The 19408-nt window shown below is 39.1% G+C and overlaps 1 protein-coding gene across 1 annotated transcript in view; it reads left to right on the top strand.

Moving 5' to 3' along the window:
• Positions 1-19408, top strand: part of DHX15 (DEAH-box helicase 15) — a 45297-nt gene that overhangs the window by 6969 nt on the left and 18920 nt on the right. The window contains exons 2-6 of the mRNA XM_053404511.1: positions 3161-3503; positions 10602-10795; positions 11876-12035; positions 12465-12683; positions 19183-19350. Coding sequence (XP_053260486.1) covers positions 3161-3503; positions 10602-10795; positions 11876-12035; positions 12465-12683; positions 19183-19350 — 1084 coding nt within the window. The remainder of the gene's footprint in view (positions 1-3160; positions 3504-10601; positions 10796-11875; positions 12036-12464; positions 12684-19182; positions 19351-19408) is intronic.

Raw genomic sequence — 19408 nt, 5'->3', positions numbered from 1 at the left:
GAGGAGCACCCCAGTTTGTGCCCAGGCGGTCTTCAAGGGCAACAAAGGGAATTCCACCTGAGAGGTTTCAGGTCACAAATGCGTGGGTTGGTTTCGCACAGTGCGAACCTAAGGTTTGTGAGGTTCAACAGGTGCCTAACAACGATGCCAGGAAGGGGCGGAAGGCAATGGGGAAGGTGTTGAACACTCAGAAGTCCTCTCAGAATGTGATTCGAGAGGGGGTGTTGAGGGGGCTCAGAACTTACAGGGTTAAGAGTTCTGAGTGATGACGCCTCACATTCTGAGGGCGGGCAGAGAACACGGAAGGGGCGTGGATTTCTCTGTGTGTTTTCAGTCTGCGTGTTTGCTTCAAGGAGAGAGCAAGCAACATGGGCGAACTCTCGCCAGGAGATTTATAGATGTTGTGTTTTGCTAAGGAATAAAGACTTTAAGATAAGGAGAGCTGCGTGTCAGCCTGAGTTATTGCCACCACACGACAGAACGTTCCTGCTTCTGCTTCTGCTGTGTTTACTCTGCTGGAGTCAAAGGTTCCAAGGGGGAAGACCAGAGCTGCGCAGCGGAAGCGTGCCGGACCCCCGGTCGAACTTGACCCCCCCGAACAGTATCTTGTGATGAACTGTTACTAGATCTGCTGCCAGTCGCCAAGCATTAAAATATAAGACTCAATCCTTTCTGCTGTACAGTTACAAGTGTCAGCACAGCATTATAATATCCCTTTACCTTTTTAAAAATAATATGCCAAGACGCTATAAGAGGTATTCATCATACCAGTTAAGGATTAAAAGCCATTATTATCTGAGTTATACTTTTAAAGACTGCAACCCATTTGCAGAGGCATTGCAACCAACTAGCAGGTTGTGACACACAGGTTGGAAATACTGCTTTAAATGGCTTCAGCAAACAGCTAGAGTGGACTTCGTACTTCACATTTGTAACTACGCACCACCTAAAAAGTAAGGAGTAGCACTAACAATATTTGTATGTATGCATGTATGTATGTTACAGAATAAATCAAAGGAAGTTATAGTATCAGTTGATCAATAATATCAATACTATACTATCACCAGTGCATAACCCTTGTATTTAAAGCAGGGTGGTCATCTTAGTCAGTTGGTTGAATTTGCATAGCAATATAAGCATCATCTTGCCTTTAGATCATGTATATGTGAGTGTTGTAGTAGCATAATCTTAGGTAATTCCCTCTTTGGTCTGAGAGAATAGTCTCTTTTAAGATGAGACTTGCCAAGAGAGAAGTTAAAACATCTGCTGCCTAATTAATCAGGTCAACTTTTTGATTGTTCAAAATACTTATGGAAAATTAAATGTTCCCATCTAAATCTAAAGGCATTTTCCTGGAAGTTAATGCCACATATAATATGCACCAGTGGTTTGAAGGAGGTGGGTTGAACTAGGTTGTGCCTCTATCATAGTTAGTTAACAGCATCACCACCACTGATTCTTTGTTTTATCTACTTTGTTGAGCTTTTCTCATTTCCTGGCTCTCTTTCAACATCTATGGAAATAACTAAAAGTAGCCCTGTTTGGAAAGATGAGGATAAAAAATGTCCCCAGGTCTGACTGCTAAGATACCCAGTGATATACCGTATTTTTCGCCCTATAGGACGCACTTTTCCCCCTCCAAAAATGAAGGGGAAATGTGTGTGCGTCCTATGGGGCGAATGCAGGCTTCGCGGACCTCTCCGCAAGCAGCGGGAGCGCTCCCGCTGCTTGCGGAGAGTTCCCTGCATGCTGAAGCCTGCGCTTGCTGAGCTCAGCGCGTCCAGGCTTCGCGGACCTCTCAGCAAGCAGCGGGAGCCAGCGCTGGGCTCCCACGGCTTGCAGAGAGCTGCCTGTTTGGGGGCTGGGGGGGAAATAATTTTCCCCCCCTTTATTTCCCCCCCAAAAAACTAGGTGCGCCTTATGGGACGGTGCGTCCTATAGGGCGAAAAATACGGTACTCATCACTCATATTCTATTGCTGTTGATATTATGCTGGTCTATTATGGTGTATAGACTCGTAGTAAGATTTAAAAACTTCTTTGTTTCTACCACTAGTCTGTCAAAAACTGGTTGCTTATATGAATAGTATTTTTAGTTAGAAGCAGATACTCTTTTCTACATTAGCAGAGAATAGCTCCACACAATACTACCATATACATAAAACATGGGGTTGTTGCAAAAGATGGTATCCCACATCCCTGGTAAGATTCCTTTTTCTGTGTCATTGTCATATTGTGTCTTCCACTGACATCTTTGGCTTGGAAGTGGAGAAAGAGAGCCAAACACAAATCCTTAATTTTACAGTTGCTCCTGTGTCTTTAAGCAAATTGGAGTGGAAAAGGCAGGTGGTCTTCATTATGAGAATTTTTGGATTGTGGTGCTAGGTAGTATATAGGCTGTATGTCATTGGATGTGGATGTGCTGTTATAACAAATTTAGTATGCAGGATTGTTCAAGAGATCCATGAATTGGAAAAAAAATCAGACTTGATTTATATCAATAATATCCATATCCATATGACCAGTTTGGATGCTTTTCAGTCGTTTCTCCAGTGATTGCAGACAGCTTCCCTTAAACACAAGACCACTGCAGATTGCCTCTTGAAACAGGCAATTTTGGGTGTGTTATAGATGTGCTCTCCATTCATGTGGAGCAATGGTGAAGCCCAAGAAACATGGCCAGTGCCCTGATTGTGCACCCTAGAACACCTGTAGGAATCATGTGCCTTACCTGGGATTCAGTTGTAGATATATGGAGGTTCCTTGGCAGATGTCAGTGTGGAAGGAATTTCCTGGGGTTGGGGCGTTTGAAACCCTAGCACTTAATTCCTGAGTGCTTATCTGCTTCAAATAGAAAGCTTTCATGCCCTGTATTGGTATTTTCAGATTTGCAAAGCAAGGCAGAACAGAAATTGAATACCCTAATTTTTATTGGCTTAGTTCATGGCGAAGCTGTTCTGAAAACCCAGAATGACTTGTCTATCTTTGGTTATCATCATCATGGCAAATCATTCTAGAATATCTTACGTAGAGGGAAAGGTAATCTAGAACCAATAGAAACATGGGCTTGTTTATTTCCAATAAGGAAATTGTGTAATAGAGAGCCTTTACTATGGTTATTTCAGTGTAACTTATCTTTCTTTGTCCTGGAAATCATTTAGGAAAGATCGAGATCGTGAACGGGATCGTGATGACCGGTCCAAAGACCGTGACAGGGATCGAGATCGAGACCGTGACAGGGAAAGAGATAAGGAAAAGGATTTACGCCCATCAACCAATTCTGCACTCCTTCCTGGTGTTGGGTTGCCACCTTTAAAGCCAGCTGTCCTTCCACAGGGTATTAATCCATTTACAAATCTACCACATACACCTCGTTACTATGAAATCTTAAAGAAACGACTTCAGCTCCCTGTCTGGGAATATAAGGAAAGATTTACTGATATTCTGATCAGACACCAGTCTTTCGTACTTGTTGGTGAGACAGGTTCTGGCAAAACAACACAGGTAAGTTATTTTTCCAATCTTTATTCATTTGTAAAGATTTTGTGGTGTGCGGCAAGTGTTAAATGTTTGGAAGGATTCTGTGAAAGTATTAAGTGTTGTACTAGCAATATTTCAGTGTCCTTAACGAAATTCGCTGTGCAGTGACACATCACAGGTCTTACCCTTTTGAGCAAGATCTGTTTAATGAACCTTTCAGTTGCTTAATGACTAGAAAATGATGTAATGAGATTTCACTCTCCTCCCCCACCTCTGGTAGTCTGTCTGTCTCTTCAGGGTCTGTTACCTTTTCATAAAAGGTTCAGTGATGTTTGAATTGCTCAATACAAGCCTGTGTTAATCTACAAATAACTGCTATTCTGGTTATTTGGATGTGATGAACTTATAATAATGGTAAGAAAGTATGGGAAGGCACTTATTCAAACCGTATTTTTCTGAAACTGGCTACTGGCTTAATGGAAAAACAACAATGTATTCCACTTCTTATTCATTGATAGCAACTGAATTGCTTTGTTTTATATCCTTTGACAGTATAAAATGACTGTTTGTTGCCTATGTAGATTGCCATCTGGTTTGTAGTAGTGTTAGATCTAATCCTCTAGAAAGAATTATGTCGCTGATACAGGTGTGGAGAACATATTGCTCTCAAAAGTCATAGGTGCAGGGCTCATTGTTCTCTGGGAGTTCACATAAAGGACAGTATTTTAAATGCTACACAGAAACAGACTTGTTACAAGAACAAAATGTTCTGGTGTATTTGCTTTTAATTTTCAATATATATATAAATCTCCTCATTTCATCAGCTTTGCAACCATTGGTCCTATAGGTGTCAGTAAGATTTCTGACAGTGGTGAAGAATTTGTAGTCTATCAAAGGGAGATATTCAGAATCATAGAATTATAGAGTTGGAAGGGACCAAGAGGGTTATCTAGTCCAACTCTCTGCAAGGCAGGAATCTTAAAACATCCACACGTGCTGGTAAAGGAATGCTTCAATACTTAATATTCAGTACATTAATATTCAGAACTATCAGTTTGGGGGCATGGCCGTGAAGGAAAGAATATGGTCGCTTAAACTTTAAGCTCTACTCCAAGGCCCAGAAAAACAGCTTGGAGCAAGAGCCTGCTGTCCAGAAACCCCAAAGAGGAATGCAAAAGGATTCCGAAAAGCCGAAAATGAAAGGCCTCACTCAATTCTTTCTGCACATAGATAGAAAGCTCACTTCCCCAAGGACACTAATGCAAGCCAAAGCCAAGATGGCACCTCTCTTGAAAGAGGTGTCTTCCTCACTGGAGAAAGAAAATGGTAACAATGTCTTAAGAGAAGAATTTGCAGCCCAACAAGAAGTCATAAAGGAGCTTATTAAAAATACTCAGAAAGAACTATGCAATGCTTCCGATGGAAACGAAACTGGCAGAATGTAACAAGAGGCTTTACTCCTTAACGGAAACAACTGCAGCAACAAAAGATTAAGGCAAATCTATGGTAAAAAGTTTAAAGAATTGCAAAAAGAAAATACAGATATATGAAGATGCAGAAAATCAAAATAGGAGAATTAATTTACATTTTCATTCTTCTGAAGAGGGAGTGGAAGAGAATGATCCTGCACAATTTATTGCTTCGTGGCCTAAATCACTGCTTCCAGACCTCATAATCTCGGCTGATGATTTTGAACGGGTACACAGAGCACTCAAACCTAAACTGATAGAGGGAGCTCCCCTCATGATACAATTGTCTGTTTTGCCCGTTAGAAGGAGGAGGAAATGTGGAATAAACTGAGGAACCTAATACCCATAACATAAAAACAGCCCAGATGCAGTGATGGAGGAACTGAATTTTGGAACACTCAAGAAAAGGAAAAACTCTCTGTGCTTGCATGATTAAACAATAAGAAGCTGGAATTAAATAATGCTTGGGCTTTTCCTTCTGTCGTATCATCAAGAGAGGATCAGCACAGCTCACAGCAACAAATAGACTCGAAGCAACAGATCTCTTCAACAGTCTTGGAATCAACCTGCCTCTGGCATAGCAGCTAGGAGAGGCAGTGGAAGAGGGAACACTCTGACCTTTCCAATGGAGGTTGGGAGGATGCAAACAGGAGAAAAAGATCTAGCAAAAGCCTGACACATAACAGCCAAGGAGACCCCCACAACACACCCAGCAGATTCCTATGTCCTGCTTCCTGAGACAGACGGATGCCAACAACAACAACCAACATCAGACCAAGAAATATGGGCTAAATCTTCAGTGTTTTGGCTAACACTATCAGTAAGGCAGCCACAAGACCAATAGCCTCGTTTGAAAGACTTGTAAATTCCTTCTGAGGATAAGGTCTAGATGTAACACCCACAATCTACATAGATTGTGCATTGAGAGCTGGACCATAAAGAAGGCTGATCACCGAAGAATTGATGCTTTTGAATTATGGTGCTGGAGGAGACTCTTGAGAGTCCCATGGACTGCAAGAAGATCAAACCTATCCAATCTGAAGGAAATCATCCCTGAGTGCTCACTGGAAGGACAGATCCTGAAGCTGAGGCTCCAATACTTTGGCCACCTCATGAGAAGAGAACGCTCCCTGGAAAAGACCCTGATGTTGGGAAAGATGGAGGGCACAAGGAGAAGGGGACGACAGAGGACGAGATGGTTGGACAGTGTTCTCGAAGCTACGAACATGAGTTTGACCAAGCTGCGCGAGGCAGTGGAAGACAGGCGTGCCTGGCGTGCTCTGGTCCATGGGGTCACAAAGAGTCGGACACAACTAAACAACAACAGCAACAACTCAATGCATTGGTGGGTTCACTTGACCCAATTAAACATCAGTGTGAATGTGATTTCGGTTATTAATTTGACCCAAGTCAGTGAAATAGACTTTGGACAAAAAAGCCTTTAAGTCTCTCTTGGCAAGCTATAGAGAATTAACCCTAAAACTCATATAGGTAGCTGACAGTGATCCATCCCAGCGCCTCACCACATAACTGGAAGGGCTGCCCCACACCCGGTATATATCTCCACATGTTGTGGAAATATACAGAACTTCAAATATTCTGGAATTTGATACTTCAATAAATTAATAAAATAACAGAAGTTGAACCAGAATTAGTTTATTAAATGCATTTGAAGACAACAATCTGGATTTACTGTACATAATAAAGAATTAATAAGTCATTTATTACAAGTGGTGAGATGCAGCATAACCAGATACTGGAAAGACCTTTCTGGTAGAATGATAGACAATTGGTACAAAACAGTTTGGGAAACAGCCCTCCTTGAGAGATTAAAAAATAAAATACAGTTGACACGTGGACAGATCAAGAAAAACTGCTTTCCTCTTATGTGGTTTAAAATTTCATAATGTGTGCCAGTATTTCAGAAAATGAACAATCCTCCTCATCAGCATTTGACTCAGTCTGGTTGATCTTAATTTAAATTTATGCATAAATTATTATCTTAACTTTGAGTCAATATACCAACACTTTATACTGTTTCTCTTTTTCTTTTCTTTTTTCTTTTTTTCTTTTTCTTTTTTCTGTTTTCCTTTGTATTCTTTTTTGGAAATTTTAATAAACATAATTAAAAAAAAACCCACTTTATACTGTTTCATTGGTAACATATAGGAAAAATGACTATTACTCATACGTAATCTAAGCACAACCACAAGGGTTCCTCATGGGCATTTTAGCTACGTGGTATTGAATGTTACCTGTTCTATCTTGTTTCCCCCTTTGTTTTTTGTTTTTATTTTAACCTGTTCACAAACCAATAACTTATACATGGACTTTTTGAACCATACATTGCAGGTATTACTGCAAATTGTTTTTCCAAAAAAAGGTGAAGAATCTGTTTTGTAGAAAAGAACTCGGCTCTAAAACAAAGAGGAAAAGTATGATACAGTGAATATTTGTGTTCTTGTTAAAGAGTCATCAGGGTCTAACATCTTGGGTATCTAAAATACAGTACATATTTTATTATAGGCTAGGATGTTACGACTATCAAAGTGACTATCGAAGCTATTAGTCTTCTGCATTCTTTGATGAATTCGGAACAATTTAGCCTTTTCTTTCTTGTGGAGGCATCTAGCTCCCATTAAGTGGAAATACAGCAAAGAATCAGGGTCCAGATGATGGTTTGCCGAGTGGTGACATGTGATGCAGGCTTTGTTAAGAGTGTGGAACCAATAATTCTTAATGATCTTCATGGCAGAGTGAGGATTTGGACCTGTTCCCCTGATTCTAGCCCAATACTTTTCTCACTAGACTGATGTTTTCTAATGGTGCTAAGTTTTGTGAGTGAGTAATTCCTTTTGCTTGTCATATTTTTTTTCCAAGACTCATTGTGTAGGATCGTGCCAGTTGCCTAGGCTGCCCCCAAATTCGGTGGCTACCAGAAGTATTCACTTTTTCAGTGTGTACATCACACTGTATGTTCTTCCTGCACCATGACATTCTGCTGTAGATCAAGCCATTTGAGGTTCAACACACATACAATAGAATGTGCATGCTAGGTGCCATCCTCCCCCCTTTAATCAGTAATTAAATTGATTAAATGCTCTTGCATCATAAATTACCATTATAGCAGCAGGGTTATAGCACTGTACTTCTGTTTCATAAAGTGTTGTAGCGGAAATTTAAAAATTGTTTTCTAAAAAAATAAAATGGCATGTTCTGAGCTGTGATAGGTTTATTTCTGGAAATGTCAATTCCCACCTCTTAAACACCCCCTTTGGAAAAGACAGAAGAGTAACACTTAAAGGCATCTAGTGGAGATTGAACTACTCTTCCATTCTTCTAAAAAGGGGCAGGCTTTCTTCCAGTATGAAAAAAGATAGAAGAACCTTGGGGGGGCGATACAGAATGACAGTGATTAAATGACACTGTTGTGTGGATATACAGTAAAAAGTGAATGAAGCTTGAGAATTCCACACTATGGATACCTAATGTGAAAGTAGTGTGGTAAGTTGTATGATACCTTATGTGAAGTGCTTAACAAGGTCTGCCTGAAAAGTGATATATAAATTCTGTAAATAATAATAATTGGGATCCTTACAGCAATATTTGGATTTTATTTTGACATATTAGTTGTCCTGAAGTAATCTTAATGCAGTTCTGCAAAAACTCTTGCATAATTGCACCAGACTAAACCATTGCCAAAAACATATTCCTAATTGATATTATAGCTTTTGTTCTGGCTTGCTGTTTGTAGCTATGTCTTAAATAGCCAGGCTGTTGGTTTCAGGAACACACACTGCCTCAGTGAACTGACAGGATATAACACCTGCTTTCATAATAGCCACATTTAAAGTTATTTTCAAATGCAAAAACACAACAACAAATATGGCAGATAGATCTTCCCCACAGGCATTCATTCTTCTTTGCCACAGGTCAGGATTTCATTTTGTCAATAGTGCTTGCCAATCATTTGTGTCAAATCTCCTTATCCAGGAGCATATAAGTAATAAGACTAGAGTAATTCAGTCTCCTGTAATCTTCATATGGGATACGATTGTTTTTCCTCTCGAAAGAATGCTAGAGGAAATGTATAGAAAGTTGCATAGCTGAAAGCTCTCCTTAGCTTGCTAGAAAGAGGCTATAGCAGATTCCACCCCCCCCCACTAGGGGAGATCTTGTTAACCAATGGGTGGTAGCCAGGATGTTCTTAACTGTAGGATTAAGCATTCATTGGAATCCTCACTTGATATGGTCTCCAGTTTAATCAGGACATTTTCCAAGTACTTGCCAGCGGATTGAGTACCCGAGTTGCATTAAGTTATTTTAGTTCACATCTTTCATCTTCTTTGCTCATGTATGGAAGCATTAGGGGTCATAAAATGAAAATGTGTATCTTCTTGAAGCAGTCACTTAAAGATCATGACGGTTTATCTTTAGTTGTTGGCTGTAGCATCACCATTAGGTCTCTGTAGTTTAAGGCTACTTTGCTTAGTCCCCGCAGAACGTCAATGTGAACTCCATTGTTCTGCTGTTTTATTAAACAGCTTAATTCAGGTAAAGCTTCAAATTCCTGTCCCTGCATTTTCGCATAGTCAAGATAGATACAAGGTAGTCGTTTATATGAAATTGGGGAATATGTCTTCTTTTATTGCTCCTCCTCCTCTGACTGTCTTAGAATCATAGAATCATAGAGTTGGAAGAGACCACAAGGGCCATCGAGTCCAACCCCCTGCCAAGCAGGAAACACCATCAGAGCACTCCTGACATATGGTTGTCAAGCCTCTGCTTAAAGACCTCCAAAGAAGGAGACTCCACCACACTCCTAAAATAGGAATTTAGCGCTGCATGCAGTCCTCTGCCTCTCCCCTCTCAGTTCAACAGCCACTTGTCTCAAAGATGAATGTATAATACTCTGTTTCTAAAAGCAGCTTTCAGAATGGCATTAAACATATCATTCACACCCCCAAACCTGCAGATTTTTGAGCCACATTGAGTTGAACCCATTATATTCTGTTTGTATGTGAGGGAAGTTGTATGTTTTACATGCTGATGCTCTCATATGAAATAGCGTTGTATTCAATGGTTGGAGGTTAAACAAAGTAGACACTGGGGGGAAATTTAGTACTTTGCTTTTGAGTTCATTTAATTTGGTTTAAAAAATTTCTATGTCCCTTTTGCTACTGTGTATCCTAGTTTATTTCTTGTTAGGCGGTACTAAACCGGTTACCTTAGTATCTTTTAAAATGTCTTATCTTTTGCCCTTTTACAGAAACACTTCTTTTCATATTAGTGTACAACTTTTCACAGTAGTATGATCCAATTTTTTAGCTATTGGAGTTGCAAACGGTACGCTTTGTCATAGATTTACACTTTCTTTGAATAGTAACTGTCTGAAAGACTGATATTTATCTTCAGTAAATGTGGAGGCTAAGTGAAACACTTCAGCACTTAAGTTTCATAGTCATTGGTGGCTATTCTTTTTGGTCTTTTTAATGTGCATTGAACAGAAGTTCTTATGACTGTTGCCCCTTCTTCCCTGCTTGTGTCAGTTTAATACAGGCTTCTTGAATAAGGGCCTATTTGTATTTATCATGTAAACAACTCTGATACATTTTAGAAATATAAATAATATACCAAAGATTTTTCCTGATAGATTCCTCAGTGGTGCGTTGATTATATGCGGTCACTGCCGGGGCCAAAGAGAGGTGTTGCTTGTACCCAGCCCAGAAGAGTTGCCGCAATGAGTGTGGCCCAGCGTGTTGCTGATGAGATGGATGTCATGTTAGGACAAGAAGTTGGGTACTCTATTCGATTTGAAGACTGCAGTAGTGCAAAAACTATTCTGAAGTAAGTATTGAATGCCACCTTTTCCGAGAGGCTTTCGAAATTGCTTGCTCGCTAGCTTATATCCCAGGGAGACATCTCAGCTTGGGAAGAGCTTTGAGCATTCATATGTCTGTTCTATTCAGTGCATGTAGAAAGTAACAACTACATTATGCTATAGTACAGTATATCACATTTATTTGACCATGGTGTCTCTCAGACCACCCAGTCTGTTCCTGGAGGTTCTCTGAACCTGTTCTCTGGTTCCATGGCTTTTAAAGGGGAAAAGCTGTGTTCAAAACCTGCATGTACTATGGGTTTCCTTGCGTGAATGCAAAGAGATGAGGGTGAAAGAAAGGAAGGAAGGAAGGAAGGAATGAGGCTAGAACAGCAGTTCCCAAACACTGTGCTATGAGAGAACGGTGGGAGTGCAGTGAGGAAAAAACAAATTAGAGGTTTCTTTTGAGACCCATGTACCTATCCACAAAGGTAACTACTTGCTGCATCTCTATATGACTCATTGTTCTGGCCCAGAACAGAGACACTTGCTGATGCACAAGCGGATAGGTTCCACTCAGCACAGATAAGTTTACATTCTCCAAAAGCAGACAAGTATTGCCTCTCAGAACTACAAAGATCATTGACCTGGGGTGTCTGCAGTGTGTTTTTAATGGCTAGGCTAAAGAAAAATGCACACATTCTGTGCAAGGGATAAAAGAGGTCTACCCTGTAATTTTTAGTTGGTTGGTATATATACTGTACCATAAATATGGTTGTGATAGAGAGGGATCTGTGTGGTATTTCTTGCTTTCATCACTGTCGAACAGGAAAGCTGGCAATGACATTGCACTTCCCCTAAGCAGCTAGACATACCTTGCTGCCATTATTAACATTATTAACTCATTGCTATATTAACCAAGATTGCAAGGGAAACAGAGTAAGTGTGGTGCTAACACTGACAAAAAACATTGGACTGTGTGCAGTTTAATCCTTCCAAGTTCAGGAAGAAGAAGATAGGAGAAAGTTAAGAGCATTTTCAGTATGAAGTAAGGAAAGAAGAAAAACATCCTGTATCTGGGATTAAAATATTGGTTTCCTGTTCAGGTACATGACTGATGGTATGTTACTACGTGAAGCTATGAATGACCCTTTGCTGGAACGTTATGGAGTAATAATTCTTGACGAAGCCCATGAAAGAACACTGGCTACCGATATTTTGATGGGAGTTCTAAAAGAGGTTGTAAGGCAAAGATCTGATTTAAAGGTCAGTAGTATATATCAAATGTAGAATGTTGGAAAACGCATTTGTAGAAGATGTTCTCACTACTGGATTGCTTTGCACATGTTAAATAAGGTTTGCATTTTGTATGTGTGCTTGAAATTTGTTCATAGTGGGAACTTTTATAATTCATGGAAAACCTTAGGTTATAAGTAATATTTTAGCAACTTTGTTCACCCCTTTCTTCCCCAATGTTTGCTTTATTAAACACACAGTACATTCCTTTGTGTATTTATCCAAAAGCATGTCTCAGTGAATTCCCAAGTGAGTGTACATAGGATGGTAACTTAAGCAAATGCGAATGTGACAGTGTGATCATGTTGGTTTTGATATTCACGTTGCATTTTAGTGTACCTAAGAATCGGTATGTGGGAGTCAGCTTCCAAATAACACCTTTCTCCTTTAATACTGCAGGTTATAGTTATGAGTGCAACTCTTGATGCTGGCAAATTTCAGATTTATTTTGACAACTGTCCTCTCCTCACTATTCCTGGCCGTACGCATCCTGTGGAGATCTTTTATACCCCAGAACCGGAAAGGGATTACCTGGAGGCAGCTATTCGTACAGTAATCCAGATTCATATGTGTGAAGAGGAGGAAGGAGATCTTCTACTTTTTCTTACTGGACAAGAGGTATTTCTGAGATTTTTTTCTCATAAAGGTTGCACATGAGGTTTTTGCTCTATATTAAAAAAGTATTTTCTCTTAGGAGTTACTAACTACTTATATTTCAGCAGTTTCATAAGAAAAGTTTCATAAGAAAAGCTCTGTGTGGATTACAGTTGAAATACACTAAATGGACAAACAGTAGTTAAAATGTAGACTGAGAAAAATAGTACTTGCGTCTCAAGGAGAATGTGCTTCCTCTTTATTAATTTTTGCATAACCTCATAGCTGGCACCTGCTCAGGACTTTATAATCAAGAGGGTTTTTAAAAATTATTTAAAAGGTTTCATTTCAAAACGGTGCATTTACTGGAATCAAAGTCATAAGAGGCTATCTATGAATATACTTCACAAATGTAACACCTTAGATTTCATTGTTACATTCAGAAGGTTTCCCCCTTGCAGAATGGCTGTTTCACTAGTGGGATGAAATTTGTGCATGTTACCCCAAATAAATTTATAACCAATCTAAACAAAAGATTGCTTTTAAAAGGCAAGATTGGAAAAGAGATTTCTATTTCTGTAAAAGTTTCTAATTTGCTGATTGCCCTCTTTAAACCTTTCTAGGTGTGTAGTGTTATTATTTAAGGTGATGTGCATGCAGGCCACTTTTCAAAGGTTCTAAATGTGTAAACTGTGTGTAGCATATCTGTTCAATTCTGTCTTCTTGCAGTAAACTCAGTGTTTTCCACTTCTAAACTACCTCATCTAGGTCCTGTAAGCAAATCCCCTATTCATGTGAGGTTTCAGTTGTTATATCCTCTTTGTACTCTAAAAACAGATGCAGAGAACATATAGACAAAGCAAATGATGTTGTGCTCTGAATATGGTGACTTCCCCAAAGTCCTGATCTGACCGCGGAATCAGCAGCACAGCTGTGAAATAATGCTATTGCATGTACTTAATTTGGAGGAAGTCAAAGACAATTTGAAAACAGTTTAAAATAGTAATAGTGGAAAATCCGATAAATAGTATAAATAAATTATTACAGAAGATTGAAGAATTTGGAAGGGTAGCAGGATTTAAATTAAACAAAGACAAAACAAAGATAATGGTCAAAAATATGAATGAATTGGAGAAAAAGAATTTCGAAAAAGCAAGTGGTCTTCAAATTGTAAAAAAGATAAACTATCCGGGGATTTATATAACAACGAAGAATATTAATTTGTTCAAGGATAATTACATAAGAACATGGAAATAAGAAATCAATTAGAAATCTGGCAGAGATTAAAATTATCAATTCTTCACTGTTCTACAAGAGAGATTCCCACATATTTTCTCTTTCACAACGTCCTCGCAGTCCAGTATTTGGCCCAGATCATCCTACTAGGTTGCAGATGGGATAATAATAATAATAAATTTTATTTATATCCCGCCCTCCCTAGCCGAAGCCGGGCTCAGGGCGGCTAACAATAATAAAACAATACAAAGGTACAACACAAACAACACTCTAAAATGACCCATAATGAAATTCCTTTTTCTTTCTGTTCCAACGAGTTCCAACTTAATACTTGAGGAATCCAAGTTGCTACTTCCTCTGCAACAAAGTAGTAGGATGCAATTGAAGTGGGAAAACCTGAACGTTTTCTGCTTGACAAAATATCTGCAATCCCTATCCACAGTCTTGAAATATTGAGGCGGGAGGTGGAGTGCTTTACAGTGGCCGTTTCTGTGGTTCACTGTGTGATTGTAGATAGTAGTGAATGTGCTGAGGTATCCCTCCCCTACGGCTTTCATTAACTTAAGTCTCTTGCTGCATGCTGGCACATCTGAGTTGGGAGCAGTCACCAATGTCCTTAGTCATTTGATTCAGCAGTATGGTTTCCCCCAGTTAAAGAAGCTGTGCTCCTGACTGGCTGGACACATGAAACAGCAATTCAATTGCTCTCTCCGTGTGAGGTGAGCTGTATGCTTCTTTGTATATTCTTTCCATGCGAAAGAAGCTAAAGGGATAAAGAGCCTGGTGTGTGGAACTCCCATTTCTCTAACGTTCCAGGGATGTGATTGCAGAACCCGTTGCAAAAGCTAACTCTGCCTCTGGTGCACAGGGACAAGGTGTAAAAGATGTTGTTTTTGGGACTTGCATTCAGCACAGTATTAGTATTTCCCTCCCTGACACACCACCTTTTGCAGTTGTAGTTGCTGAAGAAGTTCTTGATCGGTTGTAGCCATTTCTTTTTGATTAGGGGGCTGTGCTCACCTTCATATAAAATGTCAGAAGGAATGTACAGATCCCTAGATCTTGTAGTCTCTTGCAGCTATTTCTGACTTAGCTGTGCTAGAGATACGCAGTATAAAAAGCCGCACTAGCCTTTAATGTCCTGCAGATACTGGAAGATCTGGAGCAGGTTTGGCAAGGGCCCTGATTTGGAGCAATATCTGTAAACCACATTTCTTCCTCCTGGATCAAATGGAACAGATTCACCTTAGCACAGTCAGCTGTGTGACAGTAAAAATAAATTTCAATATAACAGGTTGTGCTTTGCCGGTAATACTTCACGACACAACCTGGAGGTGCAAGAAAATAGCTTTATTTTGTGTATTCTGCTGATTTTTGAATTAATAGACAGGATTGCTCTAATGTGCTGCTGATAAAAACATATGCCCATGAGACCTGTTGGCTTTGCTGCTTCAAACTTTAGATGTGCAGTTGCTTCATTTGTCAAACATTGTAAGCATGTGTGTCAGAAGAGACTACAGAAAATTTGTAACATTTTTCTAAATTGTATGTGACTAGCAGCAAGACAAGAAACATCCTGCAGAAACAACTATAGTAAAGACAAAGTAGGACCTGAGGAATAAATCTTTTTGTAAAAACGTGTAGAAAGTGAATTGACCGTTCAGCTTATGCACTGCTCTTTGATGTAAACCGCAAGAGAGATGGATATACTGCGAAGATTTCTTCCGTTGCTTTAAATTGCCTAACAAATGACTTGCTTTCCATACTGCACCCTTGTGTACTCATTACAACTAGACACATAAGCAAGCCATTTCAGTTGTCCAAATGTTCAGTTGCATCTTCCCATTTTTAACTTTCCAAGGAAGCACCTGTACTAACACAGTAGCCCTAAGTACGTTTAGGACTAACACTAATGTGTTCTGACAGTTAACTAATGTATTCTGCTGCAGCTGAAGACAAAAGGCATTTATTTGATGGCAGATTGAAGTATCTATAGAAACCTTAACTATATTTCCATCCTTGGTGGAGTTGAAACCCAAGGAATTGCATATACACTACATAATAATTAATTCTCCATTGATTTTATGATCGATTTAGAGGTTAGGAGAGGCTAATTACTGTTATAAAAAGTAACCTTTAGTCCAGATAGTCTTAATCTTTTTATTATATTCTGAACCATTTTCCTATATAGATATTCTTTTATGTTATGACTGTCATGTGGGAAGACAGCAGGGGAAAAAATTAAAATTTGGCTGCTTCTGCACTGTGGTATAGCTGGTATTATGTACTTCAGCCAAAAGACAGAGCTCACAGTATGAAGAGAGGGAAGGCATTGTTAGAGATCGTGTAGCAGTCAAATTACTACTAGTCCATTGATTCTTAAACTGCAACAGCCGCATGGTAGGTTGCTTGAAAGACCTTTGTGGCGGCCATTACACGAGACAGTTGCTCACAGTGTCAATTGCTCTGATGGTGCCTTTTCAAAGGCTTTACAAAAAGAACTGCTTTTCAGCATGTTCTTTCAGGTGGTTGGTAAGACAAGAGCATTAGACTGCTTGTGGTCACTTGGGCTGCAGTTTAGGAAACACTGCTTTAGTTGTATTCTGTTACCTGTTAGGGGGCTTCTGCGGCAACACTTTCCACCTGGCTATACATATATTCAAATGTATGCACAGCGTCTCAGCTGTGAAAGGCTATTATGTGTATATTTGCAGCTAGTGCCTTTTACATGTTTGGAATTGGGAGCACTGTCACTGTTTCCATGCCTATACTCAAGTGTATACCCAAGTACAGAACGTTGCATTTGAAGCTATTCTTGATTAGCCAAATCCCGTGGGCAAAATGCATCTGGACAAAAATTTTAACGATATTTCAAAGGACTTCCAAAGATCTCCTTGTGAGAAACGCCTTAGCTTTTTGTAAAAAGTCTCATATCCTACTGTGGTTTGTTGTTGCTGCTTTGGGTTCTTATCATTTCCTGTCTTCCCATCCAATATAGTTGATAATATCGACTTCCGATGTCGGAAGCTTTGAGCTACTATAGACCGGTGCTGCATATGTAAATGGGCATTTTATTTAAATGTCAGGTACAAACCAGCATGTTCACATGCTGATGTGTAATAATGCGAATTACTTCAAGGCTGGGACTTCTTCTTCAGCCTTGTTCTCCATAGTTGAGGTGTCCTGGAATTGGAAAGGTTGTGGTTGCTGGTCAACAGAGTAGAAGTACAGACGCTCCTCAAAGTGTCACACAGGAAGAAAAGGCTGCTGAGCAAAATACTTTCCTTCCATTCTCCTTGGGGAGCCAGCACTTTGGCTCACTGGTGTGCCCAGAAGAAACAAATATCTTAAGAGTCTGTCACTGTTGCTTAGCAACCTTTCTTGGAAGTGCAGAGAGTCCTGTGTCGTAGCTTTGGTGGCCCTGTTTTCCACTGTGAAAACAGATGCTTGTTCATAGTAGCACTTGCTATTCCAATAGTGCCTTTGCTCTTTTCTGTAGCAGCAGTGGCAGGACCCAACCCTGTCAGTAATTGCTGTGACCTCTTATTTTTGTTTCCTAGCAGATTCTATGGCTATCCAAAAAAGCAAACAGTAGAATCTTGCTCTGATTCCAGCACATATTAGGAGAACTGAACTTACTATAAGATCATCTGGTCATTAACCATGAAACTACCTCCCTGCCCATTTTGAATTCATATTTTGTGGTCTTTTAATATCTATAGGTTTTTACAAACCTGCTACGGTGATTTCCACATTCTAAAATGGAAAGTTCAAATTCTTCTGTTTTAATATTTTAAGTATTGAACATGTCTGTTGAGTGAGCGCTTTTATATAGAGTCTTGAGTTCCACCAAATAATCTTAACCACATTGTTTGATGCATTTGAACTAATGTGGTCACAGTATGCATTCACTGTGATTAGAACACATAATATACCCGTTGTGAAGCAGGGGATATTAGAATGCATGGCTTATTGTTTCTGTTCTGTAGCAAATTACTATGAGGCTAACAAACTTTGCATGTTACTGGATATATATCATAAGTTTATTGGGTTTTGGCTTCACCTGTTTTGAAACTATTTTTGTGACATAACTAGAAAGTTGTCTGAACTTTTTAAACATTTCAGCAGCTCAAAATACCTAAACCATAGCTTTACACAGTAAGTATATTTTTTGTTTCTAGTTTAGTAGACCAGTAGGGGGCATCCTAACCCAGAGTGATAGAGGTATTTCTTTTTACATCGAAATCATTTTTGCAAGAAAGCACTAAGAAACTAAAAAAAGGTTTCTGATTTCAAAAAGGTATTCATGCCATTCCAGTCCCCCTCTTAATATTTTAGGGGTTTTTTTTGTAGCAAGTTCTATTGAAGTATAAAGTGATCAGTAGGTGGTGTGATTCTAGATTTTTGAATAGAACACGAAACAAAAGACAACTACATCTTCATTGAAGAATAAGTGGTAGAACCATAATTTCTGTAGCAGCTCTCTGTATAAAGTGCATGGTTCATGCTTCACTATATCTTGACTTTTAGTCTTGTTTAAGACAAACTACTACTACTCATTCATCTTTTTCATCCGTTTTAGTATTAAATAATGTGGTAATAATGTGACAATTCATGTTTTTCTGAATTTCCCACCATAGGATAGGTTAATGGGTGAGACTAGCTCAGAACTTTAATAATATATTAGCTTGTTGATAAATACCTTGAAGTTCAATAACAGTGTAGCCTTCTCCATGGGAAGATACAAAACAATTTTTAGTAAGAGTTCTGAGGTCTTTCATAAACCATGTTAACTTGGACTGAGAGGAGGCTGTTTCTTGAGCATCTATGTTTATACTGTAAAGGTGTTTGTTCTCATTAGATACAATGAAGCAAATCTTCCATATAATTGCATTAGTGATACGTGACATTAAAGCTTAATTGGCTTATTTAAAATATCTTGCACATCAATTTCTTTTAGATTCTGAAAATTGAAAAGGTCATGAGTGCAGTTTAATATTCCTGGGTGAGAGATTTCAATTTTAGTACAATTTGTAGAGAATTAATTAGGAAATACGACTAAAAGAAAAAGGGTGTTGAATGCAAATAAGGCTGTTATGCTCATTGGAATAAAGACTATGAGGCATCTTGGACTGCTGTGGAAGTCCCATTGAAAATTCAACAAATGTCCAAATTAGTTTAAAAATAACTTGTTTTGTAGCAAGTCGTCTTCTTCTTTTTTTTAAAGCTTTCATAGCCATTAAGCTGGAAAAAAGTTTAAAGTTTTCATGGACTCTTGTTTGTGTAGGAAATAGATGAAGCCTGTAAGAGGATAAAGCGTGAAATTGATGATCTGGGCCCTGAAGTTGGTGACATTAAAATCATTCCATTATATTCTACACTTCCGCCGCAGCAGCAACAGAGGATTTTTGAGCCTCCCCCTCCAAAAAAAACAAATGGTGCAATAGGACGAAAGGTAAAGTTATTAACACTATTATCCTATACCCGTTTAGGTGAGAGTTAGTCACATTGAC

This window comes from Podarcis raffonei, chromosome 9 (genome assembly GCF_027172205.1).
Source record: "Podarcis raffonei isolate rPodRaf1 chromosome 9, rPodRaf1.pri, whole genome shotgun sequence".
NCBI classification, from domain to species: domain Eukaryota; kingdom Metazoa; phylum Chordata; class Lepidosauria; order Squamata; family Lacertidae; genus Podarcis; species Podarcis raffonei.
This window is presented reverse-complemented; position numbering and strand designations above follow the sequence as displayed.